The sequence below is a fragment of the Oncorhynchus gorbuscha genome, unplaced genomic scaffold (genome assembly GCF_021184085.1).
Source record: "Oncorhynchus gorbuscha isolate QuinsamMale2020 ecotype Even-year unplaced genomic scaffold, OgorEven_v1.0 Un_scaffold_1598, whole genome shotgun sequence".
In the NCBI taxonomy this organism is placed as follows: domain Eukaryota; kingdom Metazoa; phylum Chordata; class Actinopteri; order Salmoniformes; family Salmonidae; genus Oncorhynchus; species Oncorhynchus gorbuscha.
In genome coordinates this window covers 106,424-129,360 of record NW_025746331.1, presented here as the reverse complement: position 1 = coordinate 129,360, position 22,937 = coordinate 106,424, and the positions used below count along the sequence as shown (strand labels likewise).

At 47.3% G+C, this 22,937-nt stretch overlaps 1 protein-coding gene across 1 annotated transcript in view; it reads right to left on the bottom strand.

The window, feature by feature from the left end:
• Positions 1 to 10,200: 10,200 nt before the first annotated feature.
• LOC124023340 (protein flightless-1 homolog) overlaps positions 10,201 to 22,937 on the bottom strand; it is a 73,916-nt gene continuing 61,179 nt past the window's right edge. The window contains 8 exon segments of the mRNA XM_046337854.1: positions 10,201 to 10,482; positions 11,404 to 11,469; positions 12,530 to 12,742; positions 16,922 to 17,050; positions 17,227 to 17,287; positions 19,626 to 19,744; positions 20,154 to 20,189; positions 20,440 to 20,662. Of these exon segments, the coding sequence (XP_046193810.1) occupies positions 10,348 to 10,482; positions 11,404 to 11,469; positions 12,530 to 12,742; positions 16,922 to 17,050; positions 17,227 to 17,287; positions 19,626 to 19,744; positions 20,154 to 20,189; positions 20,440 to 20,662 (982 nt within the window). The 3' untranslated portion in view covers positions 10,201 to 10,347.

Below are 22,937 nucleotides of genomic sequence, written 5' to 3'. Positions count from 1 at the left end.
TGGGATGTTAGATGGTTCCTCATCCTGATGTTAGATGGTTCCTCATCCTGACTGTAGTCTACAGGAGAAACTGGGATGCTTAGATGGTTCATCCTGACTGTAGTCTGCTAGAGAAACTGGGCGTTAGGATGGTTCCTCATCCTGATGCTAGATGGTTCCTCACCCTGATGTTAGATGGTTCCTCATCCTGACTGGTAGTCTACAGGAGAAAACTGGGATGTTAGATGGTTCCTCATCCTGATGTTAGATGGTTCTCATCCTGACTGTAGTCTACAGGAGAAACTGGGATGTTAGATGGTTCCTCATCCTGACTGTGGCCTACAGGAGAACTGATGCTGATGGTTCCCTTATCCCGATGTTAGATGGTTCCTCATCCTGATGTAGTCTACAGGAGGAACTGGGATGTTAGATGGTTCCTCATCCTGATGTTAGATGGTTCCTCATCCTGGATGTTAGATGGTGTTAGATGGCTCATCCTGACTGTAGATGGTTCTATCAGGAGGAACTGGGATGTTAGATGGTTCCTCATCCTGACTGTAGTCTACAGAGAAACTGGGATGTTAGATGGTTCCTCATCCTGACTGTAGTCTACAGGAGAACTGGGATGTTAGATGGTTCCTCATCCTGATGTTAGATGGTTCCTCATCCTGACTGTAGTCTACAGGAGAAACTGGGATGCGGGTTCCTCATCCTGATGTTAGATGGTTCCTCATCCTGATGTTAGATGGTTCCTCATCCTGACTGTAGTCTACAGGAGAAACTGGGATGTTAGATGGTTCCTCATCCTGATGTTAGATGGTTCCTCATCCTGATGTTAGATGGTTCCTCATCCTGACTGTAGTCTACAGGAGAAACTGGGATGTTAGATGGTTCCTCATCCTGATGTTAGATGGTTCCTCATCCTGACTGTAGTCTACAGGAGAAACTGGGATGTTAGATGGTTCCTCATCCTGATGTTAGATGGTTCCTCATCCTGATGTTAGATGGTTCCTCATCCTGACTGTAGTCTACAGGAGAAACTGGGATGTTAGATGGTTCCTCATCCTGATGTTAGATGGTTCCTCATCCTGACTGTAGTCTACAGGAGAAACTGGGATGTTAGATGGTTCCTCATCCTGATGTTAGATGGTTCCTCATCCTGATGTTAGATGGTTCCTCATCCTGACTGTAGTCTACAGGAGAAACTGGGATGTTAGATGGTTCCTCACCCTGATGTTAGATGGTTCCTCATCCTGACTGTAGTCTACAGGAGAAACTGGGATGTTAGATGGTTCCTCATCCTGACTGTAGTCTACAGGAGAAACTGGGATGTTAGATGGTTCCTCACCCTGATGTTAGATGGTTCCTCATCCTGATGTTAGATGGTTCCTCATCCTGATGTTAGATGGTTCCTCATCCTGATGTTAGATGGTTCCTCATCCTGACTGTAGTCTGCAGGAGAAACTGGGATGTTAGATGGTTCCTCATCCTGATGTTAGATGGTTCCTCATCCTGACTGTAGTCTACAGGAGAAACTGGGATGTTAGATGGTTCCTCACCCTGATGTTAGATGGTTCCTCATCCTGATGTTAGATGGTTCCTCATCCTGATGTTAGATGGTTCCTCATCCTGACTGTAGTCTACAGGAGAAACTGGGATGTTAGATGGTTCCTCATCCTGACTGTAGTCTACAGGAGAAACTGGGATGTTAGATGGTTCCTCACCCTGATGTTAGATGGTTCCTCATCCTGATGTTAGATGGTTCCTCATCCTGATGTTAGATGGTTCCTCATCCTGACTGTAGTCTACAGGAGAAACTGGGATGTTAGATGGTTCCTCATCCTGACTGTAGTCTACAGGAGAAACTGGGATGTTAGATGGTTCCTCATCCTGATGTTAGATGGTTCCTCATCCTGACTGTAGTCTACAGGCCAGTAGAAACTGGGATGTTAGATGGTTCCTCATCCTGATGTTAGATGGTTCCTCATCCTGATGTTAGATGGTTCCTCATCCTGACTGTAGTCTACAGGAGAAACTGGGATGTTAGATGGTTCCTCATCCTGATGTTAGATGGTTCCTCATCCTGACTGTAGTCTACAGGAGAAACTGGGATGTTAGATGGTTCCTCATCCTGATGTTAGATGGTTCCTCATCCTGATGTTAGATGGTTCCTCATCCTGACTGTAGTCTACAGGAGAAACTGGGATGTTAGATGGTTCCTCATCCTGATGTTAGATGGTTCCTCATCCTGACTGTAGTCTACAGGAGAAACTGGGATGTTAGATGGTTCCTCATCCTGATGTTAGATGGTTCCTCATCCTGATGTTAGATGGTTCCTCATCCTGACTGTAGTCTACAGGAGAAACTGGGATGTTAGATGGTTCCTCACCCTGATGTTAGATGGTTCCTCATCCTGACTGTAGTCTACAGGAGAAACTGGGATGTTAGATGGTTCCTCATCCTGACTGTAGTCTACAGGAGAAACTGGGATGTTAGATGGTTCCTCATCCTGATGTTAGATGGTTCCTCATCCTGACTGTAGTCTACAGGAGAAACTGGGATGTTAGATGGTTCCTCATCCTGATGTTAGATGGTTCCTCATCCTGACTGTAGTCTACAGGAGAAACTGGGATGTTAGATGGTTCCTCATCCTGATGTTAGATGGTTCCTCATCCTGATGTTAGATGGTTCCTCATCCTGACTGTAGTCTACAGGAGAAACTGGGATGTTAGATGGTTCCTCATCCTGATGTTAGATGGTTCCTCACCCTGATGTTAGATGGTTCCTCATCCTGACTGTAGTCTACAGGAGAAACTGGGATGTTAGATGGTTCCTCATCCTGATGTTAGATGGTTCCTCATCCTGACTGTAGTCTACAGGAGAAACTGGGATGTTAGATGGTTCCTCATCCTGATGTTAGATGGTTCCTCATCCTGATGTTAGATGGTTCCTCATCCTGATGTTAGATGGTTCCTCATCCTGACTAGTCTACAGGAGAAACTGGGATGTTAGATGGTTCCTCATCCTGACTGTAGTCTACAGGAGAAACTGGGTTTGTTTAGTCATGTCATAACAAATAATTAATTAATTTGAGTTTATCAATAATAATAAATAATTAGAGTTGATTCAACTGTATTTAATTATTTAGTTTGACTTCAAGGTGATTTGCCCTTTTTAAATGGCAGCGACCAGCTCTAAGAAGAGTCGATATTGGTTCCAATCTTCTTCCATTTTACAATGATGGAGGCCACTGGGTTCTCGGGGACCTTCAATGCTGCAGAAATGTTTTGGTGCCCTTCCCAGATCTGTGCCTCGACACAATCCTGTCTCGGAGCTCTACAGACAATTCCTTCCACCTCATGGTTTGGTTTTTGCTCTGAAATGCACTGTCAACTGTGGGACCTTATATAGACAGGTGTGTGCCTTTCCAAATCAAGTCCAACCAATTGAATTTACCACAGGTGGACTCCAAGTTGAAGAAACATCTCAAAGATGATTCATGGAAACAGGATGCACCTGAGATCAATTTGGGAGTCTCGTAGCAAAAGGGTCTGAATACTTATTATAAATAAGGTATATCTGTTATGGTACCAGGCAACAGTTTGGACACACCTACTCATTTCAGGGTTTCAGAGTTCTTGACATTTTCCAGATTGACTGACCTTCATGTCTTAAAGTAATGATGGACTGACCTTCATGTCTTAAAGTAATGATGGACTGACCTTCATGTCTTAAAGTAATGATGGACTGACCTTCATGTCTTAAAGTAATGATGGACTGAACTTCATGTCTTAAAGTAATGATGGACTGAACTTCATGTCTTAAAGTAATGATGGACTGACCTTCATGTCTTAAAGTAATGATGGACTGACCTTCATGTCTTAAAGTAATGATGGACTGACCTTCATGTCTTAAAGTAATGATGGACTGTTGTATTGACTGACCTTTTTGTCTTAAAGTAATGATGGACAGACCTTCATGTCTTAAAGTAATGATGGACTGTTGTATTGACTGACCTTCATGTCTTAAAGTAATGATGGACTGACCTTCATGTCTTAAAGTAATGATGGACTGTTGTATTGACTGACCTTTATGTCTTAAAGTAATGATGGACTGACCTTCATGTCTTAAAGTAATGATGGACTGACCTTTATGTCTTAAAGTAATGATGGACTGTTGTATTGACTGACCTTCATGTCTTAAAGTAATGATGGACTGTTGTATTGACTGACCTTCATGTCTTAAAGTAATGATGGACTGACCTTCATGTCTTAAAGTAATGATGGACTGTTGTATTGACTGACCTTCATGTCTTAAAGTAATGATGGACTGTTGTATTGACTGACCTTCATGTCTTAAAGTAATGATGGACTGTTGTATTGACTGACCTTCATGTCATAAAGTAATGATGGACTGACCTTTATGTCTTAAAGTAATGATGGACTGACCTTCATGTCTTAAAGTAATGATGGACTGACCTTCATGTCTTAAAGTAATGATGGACTGTTGTATTGACTGACCTTCGTGTCTTAAAGTAATGATGGACTGACCTTCATGTCTTAAAGTAATGATGGACTGATCTTCATGTCTTAAAGTAATGATGGACTGTTGTATTGACTGACCTTCATGTCTTAAAGTAATGATGGACTGTTGTATTGACTGACCTTCGTGTCTTAAAGTAATGATGGACTGACCTTCATGTCTTAAAGTAATGATGGACTGACCTTCATGTCTTAAAGTAATGATGGACTGACCTTCATGTCTTAAAGTAATGATGGACTGTTGTATTGACTGACCTTCATGTCTTAAAGTAATGATGGACTGACCCTCATGTCTTAAAGTAATGATGGACTGACCTTTATGTCTTAAAGTAATGATGGACTGTTGTATTGACTGACCTTCATGTCTTAAAGTAATGATGGACTGACCTTCATGTCTTAAAGTAATGATGGACTGTTGTATTGACTGACCTTCATGTCTTAAAGTAATGATGGACTGACCTTTATGTCTTAAAGTAATGATGGACTGTTGTATTGACTGACCTTCATGTCTTAAAGTAATGATGGACTGACCTTCATGTCTTAAAGTAATGATGGACTGACCTTCATGTCTTAAAGTAATGATGGACTGACCTTCATGTCTTTAAGTAATGATGGACTGACCTTCATGTCTTAAAGTAATGATGGACTGACCTTCATGTCTTAAAGTAATGATGGACTGACCTTCATGTCATAAAGTAATGATGGACTGTTGTATTGACTGACCTTCATGTCTTAAAGTAATGATGGACTGACCTTCATGTCATAGGGCTTCGGTATACCCCCCCCCCCCCAACCTTGTCACAACACAACTGATTGGCTCAAACAAATTAAGAGACAGGGTTGATTTTTACAAGGCACACCTGTTAATGGAAGTGACTAGCATTCCAGGTGACAACCTCATGAAGCTGGTTGAGAGAATGCCAAGAGTGTGCAAAGCTGTCGAAGCAAAGGGTGGCTAGTGTGAAGAATTTTAAATATATATATTTTTGGTTACTACATGATTCCATGTGTGTTATTTCATAGTTTTGATGTCTTCACTACTATTCTACAATGTAGAAAAGAGTAAAAAATAAAACCTTTGGAAGAGTCCCTTTTGACTGGTGCTGTATATAATAAATAAGGTATTTGTAAAAACATTTCACAAAACCTGTTTCTCTTTGTCATTATTGGGTGTAGAATTTTTATTTATTTCACCTTTATTTAACCAGGTAGGCTAGTTGAGAACACCTTTATTTAACCAGGTAGGCTAGTTGAGAACAACTTTATTTAACCAGGTAGGCTAGTTGAGAACACCTTTATTTAACCAGGTAGGCTAGTTGAGAACACCTTTATTTAACCAGGTAGGCTAGTTGAGAACACCTTTATTTAACCAGTTAGGCTAGTTGAGAACAACTTTATTTAACCAGGCAGGCTAGTTGAGAACACCTTTATTTAACCAGGTAGGCTAGTTGAGAACAACTTTATTTAACCAGGTAGGCTAGTTGAGAACAAGTTCTCATGTACAACTGCGACCTGGCCAAGATAAAGCAAAGCAATTCGACACAAACAACAACACAGAGTTACACATGGAGTAAACAAAACATACAGTCAATAATACAGTAAAACAAAAGAAAACAAAAAGTCTATATACAGTGAGTGCAAATTAGGCAAGTTAAGGAAATAAATAGGCCATGGTGGCCAAGTAATTACAATATAGCAATTAAACACTGCAATGGTAGACTGTAATGTAACAAAATACGGCTCCCGAGTGGCGCGGTGGTCTGAGACACTGCAGTACCTGGTTTGAATCCAGGCTGCATCACATCTGGCCGTGATTGGGAGTCCCATAAGGCGGCGCACAATTGGCACAGCGTCGTCAGGGTTTGGCCGTAATTGTAAATAAGAATGTTCTTTACTGACTTGCCTAGTTAAATATGTCATTCAGACGTGCCTTCTTTAGTCACGTAAAGCGCTCTTGTGTTCTCTGAATAAATGTATGCATATATAACAGCATTTACTTCATGAAATGAAGGAAACTATGGTTTGATTCAATCTGAGAATGACCACATTCAGTCCTTCAAGTCATGGTAATGTCGGAAGATTAGTGAATTGTAATAGGGAGAATAGTGCCTGCATTAACCATGGTGATAAGTGGTTAAGGAGATGTTTTTTTTATACAGGCATTATAACTAAACCTCTCATTGATGAGTGATATAACTGTGTGTGCAGGGGTCCTGTTAATTCAGAGTTGGTTTTAGCCTGGGAATTGCTGGGTTTTCCTGTTACGGAGAGATTAAAGCGTCGCAAACAGACAAGACACCGTGTGGAACCGAACGAAACACTTTACGACACGTGGACCTGTTTGACGACACGGCCAACTATTGCGCCATGCGTTGGGATTAACCGGTTCCGTCTTAGTCTGCGCGCCAGAAGAATGTAGTTTTAATGATCCTCAGCAACAACCACACGGCCGTGACGGCGTTTACAGAGGAAGCACATGAAGCCATGGAATGATGTCTATACCAGCCTTTCTATAACGTATGGGTCAGAGTAACGTGTTATAATGATTTCAGAAATTACTGGATAGTATTTGTTCAAGTGCGTCATCGCTCTCTACTCAGTTTGGCAGCTGCTCAAGTGGGAGTTGCCGGTGTACTTCACGGTTTTACCGGAACGTTTTTTTCTGCAGTTTTGTTGAAGCGCATTCCGCAACACGACGCAGCGCTGTCCGTTACCGACTTGTTATTCTCACTCACCGCTGTCATCAAACTAACCCCAAGTTCTCATCAAATGGACTCGTGTCACTGAGCTCAATTATCATGAATCCCAAATACAGCGACGCGTCTCTCTCTCTTTCATACAAACGTATGAGGAGCGTCCAGAGTTTCTCTCTTTCATACAAACGTATGAGGAGCGTCCAGAGTTTCTCTCTTTCATACAAACGTATGAGGAGCGTCCAGAGTTTCTCTCTTTCATACAAACGTATGAGGAGCGTCCAGAGTTTCTCTCTTTCATACAAACGTATGAGGAGCGTCCAGAGTTTCTCTCTTTCATACAAACGTATGAGGAGCGTCCAGAGTTTCTCTCTTTCATACAAACGTATGAGGAGCGTCCAGAGTTTCTCTCTTTCATACAAACGTATGAGGAGCGTCCAGAGTTTCTCTCTTTCATACAAACGTATGAGGAGCGTCCAGAGTTTCTCTCTTTCATACAAACGTATGAGGAGCGTCCAGAGTTTCTCTCTTTCATACAAACGTATGAGGAGCGTCCAGAGTTCTCTCATACAAACGTATGAGGAGCGTCCAGAGTTTCTCTTTCATACAAACGTATGAGGAGCGTCCAGAGTTTCTCTTTCATACAAACGTATGAGGAGCGTCCAGAGTTCTCTCTTTCATACAAACGTATGAGGAGCGTCCAGAGTTTCTCTCTTTCATACAAACGTACGAGGAGCGTCCAGAGTTTCTTTCATACAAACGTACGAGGAGCGTCCAGTTTCTCTCTTTCATACAAACGTATGAGGAGCGTCCAGAGTTTCTCTTTCATACAAACGTATGAGGAGCGTCCAGAGTTTCTCTTTCATACAAACGTACAAGGAGCGTCCAGAGTTTCTCTCTTTCATACAAACGTATGAGGAGCGCCAACAATGTGTTTTTTTGTGTGTGGAAGTGCTTAGTAATGAGTCTCTGATAACGAACACATTTAATAAAACGACACGTCCTGATCAAACATCCACCTCATGATGGTAAACCCAGAGAGTTATTTCAGGACAGAATGATTCAGGAAACTGGGCTTCGACTGTGGACCAGTCAGTCAACGAGCAAGACATTGTTGTCATTTTATAACCGGTGATGATCAGCAGAAATAAGGGACTAACTAACTAACTCAGTAGATGTGACTTCCTCTTTCTATCAAATCCCCTGGTCTTGTACACAGATAATATCTAACATTCACCAAAGCCAGCTACTGATAGTTCAACCCTTAGTAACAGAACAGATGGAATATGATCAGGCCTACTGTACATCTGACTGTAGAAAACTAGTAGGTTGGAACTGTTGCTGTTAAAATACAATAATTGTTACTCTGAACTGGAATAAACTGATTGAAGCAAGATGCTTTTTGAGGAAAACAGGAAGTTTGAGAGATCTCCAGGGTTATCTAATGGGCTTGGTTATGGAGACCAGAGAGATCTCCAGGGTTATCTAATGGGTTTGGTTATGGAGACCAGAGAGATCTCCAGGGTTATCTAATGGGTTTGGTTATGGAGACCAGAGAGATCTCCAGGGTTATCTAATGGGCTTGGTTATGGAGACCAGAGAGATCTCCAGGGTTATCTAATGGGTTTGGTTATGGAGACCAGAGAGATCTCCAGGGTTATCTAATGGGTTTGGTTATGGAGACCAGAGAGATCTCCAGGGTTGACCTGAGAACCCACTCACACAGTTCTGGGTTGTTCATCTACAAACAGGAAGTGGTCTCCTGGCTGACCTTTGAACCCACTCACACAGTTCTGGGTTAGATAGAGACATAAAGGACCTTGAGACCAGGTAGCAGACAGACAGCAGGTTGAATAGAGACATAAAGGACCTTGAGACCAGGTAGCAGACAGACAGCAGGTTGAATAGAGACATAAAGGACCTTGAGACCAGGTAGCAGACAGACAGCAGGTTGAATAGAGACATAAAGGACCTTGAGACCAGGTAGCAGACAGACAGCAGGTTGAATAGAGACATAAAGGACCTTGAGACCAGGTAGCAGACAGACAGCAGGTTGAATAGAGACATAAAGGACCTTGAGACCAGGTAGCAGACAGACAGCAGGTTGAATAGAGACATAAAGGACCTTGAGACCAGGTAGCAGACAGACAGCAGGTTGAATAGAGACAAAGGACCTTGAGACCAGGTAGCAGACAGACAGCAGGTTGAATAGAGACATAAAGGACCTTGAGACCAGGTAGCAGACAGACAGCAGGTTGAATAGAGACATAAAGGACCTTGAGACCAGGTAGCAGACAGACAGCAGGTTGAATAGAGACATAAAGGACCTTGAGACCAGGTAGCAGACAGACAGCAGGTTGAATAGAGACATAAAGGACCTTGAGACCAGGTAGCAGACAGACAGCAGGTTGAATAGAGACAAAGGACCTTGAGACCAGGTAGCAGACAGACAGCAGGTTGAATAGAGACATAAAGGACCTTGAGACCAGGTAGCAGACAGACAGCAGGTTGAATAAAGACATAAAGGACCTTGAGACCAGGTAGCAGACAGACAGCAGGTTGAATAGAGACATAAAGGACCTTGAGACCAGGTAGCAGACAGACAGCAGGTTGAATAGAGACATAAAGGACCTTGAAAATGAAAAGTCAACTTGAGACCAGGTAGCAGGCAGGTTCTGTGAAACTTTATTCTCATATAAAATCCATAAATAGTGTGCACAATGACAGGCAGGCGTGCGCACGTTGAGCTGCTGCAGTACAGTAGAAGATGGCAGTCTAGTAAATATACATCGATATCTGGTATTACAAAGAAATCTACGGCAAGGCCCGGACCAATCACTGAAACACACAACAGGAATACAGATTCCTCTCTGTGTCTGGGATGTCAGAACGGGCGTGTCGTTGCCACGGAGATCCTGAGAGGAGGGAGGAGAGGGGAACAGAGGTGAGGGGGCAGGAAGGGGAACGGGGAGGGGGGCAGGAAGGGGAACGGGGAGGGCAGGAAGGGGAACGGGGAGCAGGAAGGGGAACGGGAAGGGTGATGGGGGGGGATCAAGCCGGTAAAACGCTGATATGATAAAGCCAACATAGACACAGCTTTGTCCTGAAGACCGTGGCCATGTAGAGTGACGTGTCTACGCGAGCGCAATCTTGAAGGCGCCCCAGCCGTGGAAGCATCGTGTGAAGCAGTGTGGCTCGTTTCCCTTCCTGACCAGACGCAGCTTCCTGGGGGTCTCCGTCTCCTTAGAACGCATGTGCTGGATGTAGACCTAGAGGAGACAAAACCACCTTCATTATGTTCACATGGAACAATCTGACCTGCGGAAGTGGTGCTGACAGCATCTAGACACAGTAAAGATCTAGTAAAACAATAGACTGACATCTAGACACAGTAAAGATCTAGTAAAACAATAGACTGACAGAATGACATCTAGACACAGTAAAGATCTAGTAAAACAATAGACTGACATCTAGACACAGTAAAGATCTAGTAAAACAATAGACTGACATCTAGACACAGTAAAGATCTAGTAAAACAATAGACTGACATCTAGACACAGTAAAGATCTAGTAAAACAATAGACTGACATCTAGACACAGTAAAGATCTAGTAAAACAATAGACTGACATCTAGACACAGTAAAGATCTAGTAAAACAATAGACTGACATCTAGACACAGTAAAGATCTAGTAAAACAATAGACTGACATCTAGACACAGTAAAGATCTAGTAAAACAATAGACTGACAGAATGACATCTAGACACAGTAAAGATCTAGTAAAACAATAGACTGACATCTAGACACAGTAAAGATCTAGTAAAACAATAGACTGACAGAATGACATCTAGACACAGTAAAGATCTAGTAAAACAATAGACTGACAGAATGACACCTAGACACAGTAAAGATCTAGTAAAACAATAGACTGACAGAATGACATCTAGACACAGTAAAGATCTAGTAAAACAATAGACTGACAGAATGTCAGTAAATCATGAAAAGGTGGCCAGGGTTCCATCCCATCACTCTGTCTCCTGTGCTCCATTTAAATGTAATTGAGCCAACATGTGCAGGGTTCACTGTGAATGTGGTCTTGGAACAATGGATCATAGCTGACAAAGTGGGATGGGATTCAATCCCAGCCTAAAAATGATTACAGTAGAGGCGCGAGAGGGTCACACATCTTACCTGGCAGGCTTTGAGGCTGAGTTTAATTTCTACCTGGCTGGTCTGAGTTCCCACCCACATGTACACCTGACAGAGAGAGAGAGACAGGAAACACTATTTCAGGTGTAGTGTCCAGGCCCTGTATATAGACAGACAGGTGTCCAGGCCCTGTATATAGACAGACAGGTGTAGTGTCCAGGTCCAGGCAATGGATCCTGTATATAGACAGACAGGTGTAGTGTCCAGGCCCTGTATATAGACAGACAGGTGTAGTGTCCAGGCCCTGTATATAGACAGACAGGTGTAGTGTCCAGGCCCTGTATATAGACAGACAGGTGTAGTGTCCAGGCCCTGTATATAGACAGACAGGTGTAGTGTCCAGGCCCTGTATATAGACAGACAGGTGTAGTGTCCAGGCCCTGTATATAGACAGACAGGTGTAGTGTCCAGGCCCTGTATATAGACAGACAGGTGTAGTGTCCAGGCCCTGTATATAGACAGACAGGTGTAGTGTCCAGGTGTATATAGACAGACAGGTGTAGTGTCCAGGTGTATATAGACAGACAGGTGTAGTGTCCAGGTGTATATAGACAGACAGGTGTAGTGTCCAGGTGTATATAGACAGACAGGTGTAGTGTCCAGGTGTATATAGACAGACAGGTGTAGTGTCCAGGTGTATATAGACAGACAGGTGTAGTGTCCAGGTGTATATAGACAGACAGGTGTAGTGTCCAGGTGTATATAGACAGACAGGTGTAGTGTCCAGGTGTATATAGACAGACAGGTGTAGTGTCCAGGTGTATATAGACAGACAGGTGTAGTGTCCAGGTGTATATAGACAGACCGGTGTAGTGTCCAGGTGTATATAGACAGACAGGTGTAGTGTCCAGGTGTATATAGACAGACAGGTGTAGTGTCCAGGTGTATATAGACAGACAGGTGTAGTGTCCAGGTGTATATAGACAGACAGGTGTAGTGTCCAGGTGTATATAGACAGACAGGTGTAGTGTCCAGGTGTATATAGACAGACAGGTGTAGTGTCCAGGTGTATATAGACAGACAGGTGTATATAGACAGACAGGTGTAGTGTCCAGGTGTATATAGACAGACAGGTGTAGTGTCCAGGTGTATATACAGCTAGTCCCACCTCTTTGCCGTTGTCCAGTAGCATGATGTCATCGTCGGCCAGGTCGTCCTGACAGAAGTCAGAACATTTCTCAGACACGGCGAAGTATCCCTTCTCATTGGAGCAGCGGAACAGTCTGGCGTACTTCATATAGTCAGCGTCCTCGTCGTATACCTTCTGACAGCCAATCCCCACCCAGAAGAAGTTCTCCGGCTCCTCCCCCTCGTTGATCACCTAGGAGACAGGAGCTCCGGGTCAAAGCAGGTTCTTACCATAGAATTATAATGATGTTTATCAGATAAACTGCCACGGTCAGAGGTTCCATCCATGTTAACCAGTCAAACTGCCTCGGTCAGAGGTTCCATCCATGTTAACCAGTCAAACTGCCTCGGTCAGAGGTTCCATCCATGTTAACCAGTCAAACTGCCTCGGTCAGAGGTTCCATGTTAACCAGTCAAACTGCCTCGGTCAGAGGTTCCATGTTAACCAGTCAAACTGCCTCGGTCAGAGGTTCCATGTTAACCAGTCAAACTGCCTCGGTCAGAGGTTCCATGTTAACCAGTCAAACTGCCACAGTCAGAGGTTCCATCCATGTTAACCAGTCAAACTGCCACGGTCAGAGGTTCCATGTTAACCAGTCAAACTGCCTCGGTCAGAGGTTCCATGTTAACTAGTCAAACTGCTACGGTCAGAGGTTCCATGTTAACCAGTCAAACTGCCTCGGTCAGAGGTTCCATGTTAACCAGTCAAACTGCCTCGGTCAGAGGTTCCATGTTAACCAGTCAAACTGCTACGGTCAGAGGTTCCATGTTAACCAGTCAAACTGCCACAGTCAGAGGTTCCATGTTAACCAGTCAAACTGCCTCGGTCAGAGGTTCCATCCATGTTAACTAGTCAAACTGCCTCGGTCAGAGGTTCCATCCATGTTAACTAGTCAAACTGCTACGGTCAGAGGTTCCATGTTAACCAGTCAAACTGCCACAGTCAGAGGTTCCATGTTAACTAGTCAAACTGCTACGGTCAGAGGTTCCATGTTAACCAGTCAAACTGCCTCGGTCAGAGGTTCCATGTTAACCAGTCAAACTGCCTCGGTCAGAGGTTCCATGTTAACCAGTCAAACTGCTACGGTCAGAGGTTCCATGTTAACCAGTCAAACTGCCACGGTCAGAGGTTCCATCCATGTTAACCAGTCAAACTGCCACGGTCAGAGGTTCCATGTTAACCAGTCAAACTGCCTCGGTCAGAGGTTCCATGTTAACCAGTCAAACTGCCTCGGTCAGAGGTTCCATCCATGTTAACTAGTCAAACTGCTACGGTCAGAGGTTCCATGTTAACCAGTCAAACTGCCACGGTCAGAGGTTCCATCCATGTTAACCAGTCAAACTGCCACAGTCAGAGGTTCCATGTTAACCAGTCAAACTGCCTCGGTCAGAGGTTCCATGTTAACCAGTCAAACTGCCACAGTCAGAGGTTCCATCCATGTTAACTAGTCAAACTGCTACGGTCAGAGGTTCCATGTTAACCAGTCAAACTGCCTCGGTCAGAGGTTCCATGTTAACCAGTCAAACTGCCACGGTCAGAGGTTCCATGTTAACCAGGCAAACTGCCACGGTCAGAGGTTCCATGTTAACCAGTCAAACTGCCACGGTCAGAGGTTCCATCCATGTTAACCAGTCAAACTGCCACGGTCAGAGGTTCCATCCATGTTAACCAGTCAAACTGCCACGGTCAGAGGTTCCATCCATGTTAACTAGTCAAACTGCTACGGTCAGAGGTTCCATGTTAACCAGTCAAACTGCCACAGTCAGAGGTTCCATCCATGTTAACTAGTCAAACTGCTACGGTCAGAGGTTCCATCCATGTTAACTAGTCAAACTGCTACGGTCAGAGGTTCCATGTTAACCAGTCAAACTGCCTCGGTCAGAGGTTCCATGTTAACCAGTCAAACTGCCTCGGTCAGAGGTTCCATGTTAACCAGTCAAACTGCCTCGGTCAGAGGTTCCATCCATGTTAACTAGTCAAACTGCCTCGGTCAGAGGTTCCATGTTAACCAGTCAAACTGCCTCGGTCAGAGGTTCCATGTTAACCAGGCAAACTGCCTCGGTCAGAGGTTCCCATCCATGTTAACTAGTCAAACTGCTACGGTCAGAGGTTCCATGTTAACCAGTCAAACTGCCTCGGTCAGAGGTTCCATGTTAACCAGTCAAACTGCCTCGGTCAGAGGTTCCATGTTAACCAGTCAAACTGCCTCGGTCAGAGGTTCCATGTTAACCAGTCAAACTGCCTCGGTCAGAGGTTCCATGTTAACCAGTCAAACTGCCTCGGTCAGAGGTTCCATCCATGTTAACCAGTCAAACTGCCTCGGTCAGAGGTTCCATCCATGTTAACCAGTCAAACTGCCACGGTCAGAGGTTCCATGTTAACCAGTCAAACTGCCACGGTCAGAGGTTCCATCCATGTTAACCAGTCAAACTGCCTCGGTCAGAGGTTCCATCCATGTTAACCAGTCAAACTGCCTCGGTCAGAGGTTCCATGTTAACCAGTCAAACTGCCACGGTCAGAGGTTCCATGTTAACTAGTCAAACTGCCTCGGTCAGAGGTTCCATCCATGTTAACCAGTCAAACTGCCACGGTCAGAGGTTCCATGTTAACCAGTCAAACTGCCTCGGTCAGAGGTTCCATCCATGTTAACCAGTCAAACTGCCACGGTCAGAGGTTCCATGTCAACCAGTCAAACTGCCTCGGTCAGAGGTTCCATCCATGTTAACCAGTCAAACTGCCTCGGTCAGAGGTTCCATCCATGTTAACCAGTCAAACTGCCTCGGTCAGAGGTTCCATGTTAACCAGTCAAACTGCCTCGGTCAGAGGTTCCATCCATGTTAACCAGTCAAACTGCCTCGGTCAGAGGTTCCATCCATGTTAACCAGTCAAACTGCCTCGGTCAGAGGTTCCATGTTAACCAGTCAAACTGCCACGGTCAGAGGTTCCATCCATGTTAACCAGTCAAACTGCCACAGTCAGAGGTTCCATCCATGTTAACCAGTCAAACTGCCTCGGTCAGAGGTTCCATCCATGTTAACCAGTCAAACTGCCTCGGTCAGAGGTTCCATCCATGTTAACTAGTCAAACTGCCACGGTCAGAGGTTCCATCCATGTTAACCAGTCAAACTGCCACGGTCAGAGGTTCCATGTTAACCAGTCAAACTGCCTCGGTCAGAGGTTCCATCCATGTTAACCAGTCAAACTGCCTCGGTCAGAGGTTCCATCCATGTTAACCAGTCAAACTGCCTCGGTCAGAGGTTCCATGTTAACCAGTCAAACTGCCACGGTCAGAGGTTCCATCCATGTTAACCAGTCAAACTGCCACAGTCAGAGGTTCCATCCATGTTAACCAGTCAAACTGCCTCGGTCAGAGGTTCCATCCATGTTAACTAGTCAAACTGCCTCGGTCAGAGGTTCCATCCATGTTAACTAGTCAAACTGCCTCGGTCAGAGGTTCCATCCATGTTAACCAGTCAAACTGCCACGGTCAGAGGTTCCATGTTAACCAGTCAAACTGCCTCGGTCAGAGGTTCCATGTTAACCAGTCAAACTGCCTCGGTCAGAGGTTCCATGTTAACCAGTCAAACTGTAACAGACAGACAGACAGACGTACGTAACAGACAGACAGACGTAACAGACAGGTATAACAGACAGACAGGTGTAACAGACAGACAGACGTAACAGGCAGACAGACGTAACAGGCAGACAGACGTAACAGGCAGACAGACGTAACAGGCAGACAGACGTAACAGACAGACAGACGTAACAGACAGACAGGTATAACAGACAGGTATAACAGACAGACAGGTATAACAGACAGGTGTAACAGACAGCCAGGTGTAACAGACAGCCAGGTATAACAGACAGCCAGGTATAACAGACAGCCAGGTATAACAGACAGCCAGGTATAACAGACAGCCAGGTATAACAGACAGCCAGGTATAACAGACAGCCAGGTATAACAGACAGCCAGGTATAACAGACAGCCAGGTATAACAGACAGACAGGTATAACAGACAGACAGGTATAACAGACAGGTGTAACAGACAGACAGGTATAACAGACAGGTATAACAGACAGACAGGTGTAACAGACAGACAGGTGTAACAGACAGACAGGTGTAACAGACAGACAGGTATAACAGACAGACAGGTATAACAGACAGACAGGTATAACAGACAGACAGGTATAACAGACAGACAGGTATAACAGACAGACAGGTATAACAGACAGACAGGTATAACAGACAGACAGGTATAACAGACAGACAGGTATAACAGACAGACAGGTATAACAGACAGACAGGTATAACAGACAGACAGGTGTAAGAGACAGACAGGTGTAACAGACAGGTATAACAGACAGATGTACCTGTTTGCTGTAGGTGTCATCAAACATACAGTTCATGATGTCTTCCGCCAGTTTGGCCTCATCAGGATCAGCAGCCCGGCCCACCCAGGTATACACTATCCCCTGGTTGTCTGTGCTCTCAAACGGCACCTACACACACACACACACACACACACACACACACACACACACACACACACACACACTATTAAGCTACTTACATTTTACACTCAATTAAAGTTCTGACAGGTTAAAGGTTTCTTTCAGTGTGATATGTCCTGTGTTATCGAGGTCAGAGGTCAGAGTGTCTCAGGTATATAACTGACCTTGAGGATGAAGCAGAACTCTGAGTTCAGGTTACTGGAGTCTGTTCCTATCTGGATGGTCCTGGAGAGAGGAGAAAGAGACGAGAGAAGAGAAGAGAAGGGAGAGGAGAGAAGGGAGAGGGGAGAAGGGAGAGGGGAGAAGGGAGAGGAGAGAGAGAGGAAAGCAAGAGAGGAGAAAGAGAGGGGAGAAGGGAGAGGAGAGAAGGGAGAGGGAGAAGGGAGAGGAGAGAAGGGAGAGGAGAGAAGGGAGAGGAGAGAAGGGAGAGGAGAGAAGGGAGAGGAGAGAAGGGAGAGGAGAGAGAGAGGAAAGCAAGAGAGAAGGAGAAAGAGAGGGTGAGGGCGAGAGGAGGGGGAGAGGAGGGAGAAAGAGGGCGAGGGAGAGAGGAGAGCAAGAGAGGAGGAGGGGGAGAAAGAGGGCGAGAGAGAGAGGGGAGGGAGAAAGAGGGCGAGGGAGAGAGAGGAGAGCAAGAGAGGAGAGGAGGGGGAGAAAGAGGGCGAGAGAGAGGAGAGGGAGAAAGAGGGAGAGGAGGGTGAGAAAGAGGGCGAGAGAGAAAGGAGAGAGGGAGAAAGAGAAAGAGGGAGAGGAGGGTGAGAAAGAGGGCGAGAGAGAAAGGAGAGAGGAGAGGAGGGTGAGAAAGAGGGCGAGAGAGAAAGGAGGGAGAGGAGGGGGAGAAAGAGGGCGAGAGAGAAAGGAGAGAGGAGGGTGAGAAAGAGGGCGAGAGAGAAAGGAGAGAGGAGGGGGAGAAAGAGGGCGAGAGAGAAAGGAGAGAGGGTGAGAAAGAGGGCGAGAGAGAAAGGAGGGTGAGAAAGAGGGCGAGAGAGAAAGGAGAGAGGAGAGGAGGGTGAGAAAGAGGGCGAGAGAGAAAGGAGAGGAGGGTGAGAAAGAGGGCGAGAGAGAAAGGAGAGAGGAGAGGAGGGTGAGAAAGAGGGCGAGAGAGAGAGGGGAGAGGAGGGTGAGAAAGAGGGCGAGAGAGAAAGGAGAGAGGAGGGGGAGAAAGAGGGCGAGAGAGAAAGGAGAGAGGGTGAGAAAGAGGGCGAGAGAGAAAGGAGAGGGAGAGGAGGGTGAGAAAGAGGGCGAGAGAGAAAGGAGAGAGGGAGAGGAAGGTGAGAAAGAGGGCGAGAGAGAGAGAGGGAGAGGGGGGTGCGAAAGAGGGCGAGAGAGAGAGAGGGGAGAGGAGGGTGAGAAAGAGGGCGAGAGAGAAAGGAGAGAGGGAGAGGAGGGGGAGAAAGAGGCCGAGAGAGAAAGGAGAGAGGAGAGGAGGGTGAGAAAGGATAGAGAGAGAGGAGGGTGAGAAAGAGGGCGAGAGAGAAAGGAGAGAGGGAGAGGAGGGTGAGAAAGAGGGCGAGAGAGAAAGGAGAGAGGGAGAGGAGGGTGAGAAAGAGGGCGAGAGAGAAAGGAGAGAGGAGAGGAGGGTGAGAAAGAGGGCGAGAGAGAAAGGAGAGAGGGAGAGGAGGGAGAGAAAGAGGGCGAGAGAGAAAGGAGAGGGAGAGGAGGGAGAGAAAGAGGGCGAGAGAGAAAGGAGAGAGGGAGAGGAGGGAGAGAAAGAGGGCGAGAGAGAAAGGAGAGAGGGAGAGGAGGGAGAGAAAGAGGGCGAGAGGAGAGCTTCTGTTGGCCTCCTCCATTGAAAAACAATGTCTCCTCGTCACAGCCGTTCTAGTGTCACGTATTTACAGATTTACAGTTTGAGTACAGAGAACCCTGCCATTGGTGCTATGTGGTAGAGGGGGCGTGTACCTGGTACAGAGAGCCCTGCCATTGGTGCTATGTGGTAGAGGGGGCGTGTACCTGGTACAGAGAGCGCTGCCATTGGTGCTATGTGGTAGAGGGGGCGTGTACCTGGTACAGAGAGCCCTGCCATTGGTGCTATGTGGTAGAGGGGGCGTGTACCTGGTACAGAGAGCGCTGCCATTGGTGCTATGTGGTAGAGGGGGCGTGTACCTGGTACAGAGAGCCCTGCCATTGGTGCTATGTGGTAGAGGGGGTGTGTACCTGGTACAGAGAGCGCTGCCATTGGTGCTATGTGGTAGAGGGGGCGTGTACCTGGTACAGAGAGCGCTGCCATTGGTGCTATGTGGTAGAGGGGGCGTGTACCTGGTACAGAGAGCGCTGCCATTGGTGCGTATGTGGTAGAGGGGGTGTGTACCTGGTACAGAGAGCGCTGCCATTGGTGCTATGTGGTAGAGGGTGCGTGTACCTGGTACAGAGAGCCCTGCCATTGGTGCTATGTGGTAGAGGGGGTGTGTACCTGGTACAGAGAGCGCTGCCATTGGTGCTATGTGGTAGAGGGGGCGTGTACCTGGTACAGAGAGCGCTGCCATTGGTGCTATGTGGTAGAGGGGGTGTGTACCTGGTACAGAGAGCGCTGCCATTGGTGCTATGTGGTAGAGGGGGTGTGTACCTGGTACAGAGAGCGCTGCCATTGGTGCGTATGTGGTAGAGGGAGGGCTGGGCGGCATCGATCTTCTGTTTCCTCTTCCCTTTATGAACGATGAACTTCCTCTTGAAGTGAGACAGGAACTTAGAGGTTCTCCTGCTGCTGAGTCATACGGACCACCTACGGAGAACAGATATTAGTGAGACAGGAACTTAGAGGTTCTCCTGCTGCTGAGTCATACGGACCACCTACGGAGAACAGATATTAGTGAGACAGGAACTTAGAGGTTCTCCTGCTGCTGAGTCATACGGACCACCTACGGAGAACAGATATTAGTGAGACAGGAACTTAGAGGTTCTCCTGCTGCTGAGTCATACGGACCACCTACGGAGAACAGATATTAGTGAGACAGGAACTTAGAGGTTCTCCTGCTGCTGAGTCATACGGACCACCTACGGAGAACAGATATTAGTGAGACAGGAACTTAGAGGTTCTCCTGCTGCTGAGTCATACGGACCACCTACAGAGAACAGATATTAGTGAGACAGGAACTTAGAGGTTCTCCTGCTGCTGAGTCATACGGACCACCTACGGAGAACAGATATATCAGGTACCGACCGTACTAAACATTAGGAACCTCTAGTTTCCCAGGGACGAGGGACGTCTAGTCCTACTGTGTGTGTGTGTGTGTGTGTGTGTGTGTGTGTGTGTGTGTGTGTGTGTGTGTGTGTGTGTGTGTGTGTGTGTGTGTGTGTACCTCCAGTGTGTGTGGTGTGTGTGTGTGTGGTGTGTGTGTGTGTGGTGTGTGTGTGTGTGGTGTGTGTGTGTGTGTGTGTACCTCCAGTTTCCCAGGGAAGAGACTCTCAAACTTCTTCTGCAGAGAGAAGGTGAAGGTGAGCCAGCCCATGTTGGAGGCCTGCCGGCCCTGCCAGAAATACACAACACACTGGAAGTCTTCCTCCACCCTCTCCTCCTCCTCTTCCTCTCCTCCATGGTGGCCGTGCCTCTCCTTCTTCTCCTTGTCCTTGTCCTCATCGTCGTATTCTACTGGCACCCAATACCTACACACACGGAATTGGCGTCAACATTTCCTTCAGACAGACCCCCAGTCCTGAGACAGACCCCCAGTCCTGAGACAGACCCACAGTCCTGAGACAGACCCACAGTCCTCAGACAGACCCACAGTCCTCAGACAGACCCACAGTCCTGAGACAGACCCACAGTCCTGAGACAGACCCACAGTCCTGAGACAGACCCACAGTCCTGAGACAGACCCACAGTCCTGAGACAGACCCACAGTCCTGAGACAGACCCACAGTCCTGAGACAGACCCACAGTCCTGAGACAGACCCACAGTCCTCCTACAGTCCTGAGACAGACCCACAGTCCTCCCATAGTCCTGAGACAGACCCACAGTCCTCCTACAGTCCTGAGACAGACCCCCAGTCCTGAGACAGACCCACAGTCCTGAGACAGACCCACAGTCCTGAGACAGACCCACAGTCCTGAGACAGACCCACAGTCCTGAGACAGACCCACAGTCCTGAGACAGACCCACAGTCCTGAGACAGACCCACAGTCCTGAGACAGACCCACAGTCCTCCTACAGTCCTGAGACAAACCCACAGTCCTGAGACAAACCCACAGTCCTGAGACAAACCCACAGTCCTGAGACAAACCCACAGTCCTGAGACAAACCCACAGTCCTGAGACAGACCCGCAGTCCTCCTACAGTCCTGAGACAGACCCACAGTCCTGAGACAGACCCACAGTCCTGAGACAGACCCACAGTCCTGAGACAGACCCACAGTCCTGAGACAGACCCACAGTCCTGAGACAGACCCACAGTCCTGAGACAGACCCACAGTCCTGAGACAGACCCACAGTCCTGAGACAGACCCACAGTCCTGAGACAGACCCACAGTCCTCCCACAGTCCTGAGACAGACCCACAGTCCTCCCATAGTCCTGAGACAGACCCACAGTCCTCCTACAGTCCTGAGACAGACCCACAGTCCTCCTACAGTCCTGAGACAGACCCACAGTCCTCCTACAGTCCTGAGACAGACCCACAGTCCTCCTACAGTCCTGAGACAGACCCACAGTCCTGAGACAGAACTACAGTCCTGAGACAGACCTACAGTCCTGAGACAGATCTACAGTCCTGAGACAGACCCACAGTCCTGAGACAGACCTACAGTCCTGAGACAGACCCACAGTCCTCCTACAGTCCTGAGACAGACCCACAGTCCTCCTTCAGTCCTGAGACAGACCCACAGTCCTCCTACAGTCCTGAGACAGACCCACAGTCCTCCCACAGTCCTGAGACAGACCCACAGTCCTGAGACAGACCCACAGTCCTGAGACAGACCCACAGTCCTGAGACAGACCCACAGTCCTGAGACAGACCCACAGTCCTGAGACAGACCCACAGTCCTGAGACAGACCCACAGTCCTGAGACAGACCCCCAGCCCTGAGACAGACCCCCAGTCCTCCTACAGTCCTGAGACAGACCCACAGTCCTGAGACAGACCCACAGTCCTGAGACAGACCCACAGTCCTGAGACAGACCCACAGTCCTGAGACAGACCCACAGTCCTGAGACAGACCCACAGTCCTGAGACAGACCCACAGTCCTGAGACAGACCCACAGTCCTGAGACAGACCCACAGTCCTGAGACAGACCCACAGTCCTGAGACAGACCCACAGTCCTGAGACAGACCCACAGTCCTGAGACAGACCCACAGTCCTGAGACAGACCCACAGTCCTGAGACAGACCCACAGTCCTGAGACAGACCCACAGTCCTGAGACAGACCCACAGTCCTGAGACAGACCCACAGTCCTGAGACAGACCCCCAGCCCTGAGACAGACCCCCAGTCCTCCTACAGTCCTGAGACAGACCCACAGTCCTGAGACAGACCCACAGTCCTGAGACAGACCCACAGTCCTGAGACAGACCCACAGTCCTGAGACAGACCCACAGTCCTGAGACAGACCCACAGTCCTGAGACAGACCCACAGTCCTGAGACAGACCCACAGTCCTGAGACAGACCCACAGTCCTGAGACAGACCCACAGTCCTGAGACAGACCCACAGTCCTGAGACAGACCCACAGTCCTGAGACAGACCCACAGTCCTGAGACAGACCCACAGTCCTGAGACAGACCCACAGTCCTGAGACAGACCCACAGTCCTGAGACAGACCCACAGTCCTGAGACAGACCCACAGTCCTCTCTCTGTCTGTCTGAGCGTGAGTGAGAGTGGTGTGTGTGTGTGGAAGTGGTGTGGTGGTGTGTGTGTGTGGTGTGGTGTGGTGGTGTGTGGTGTGGT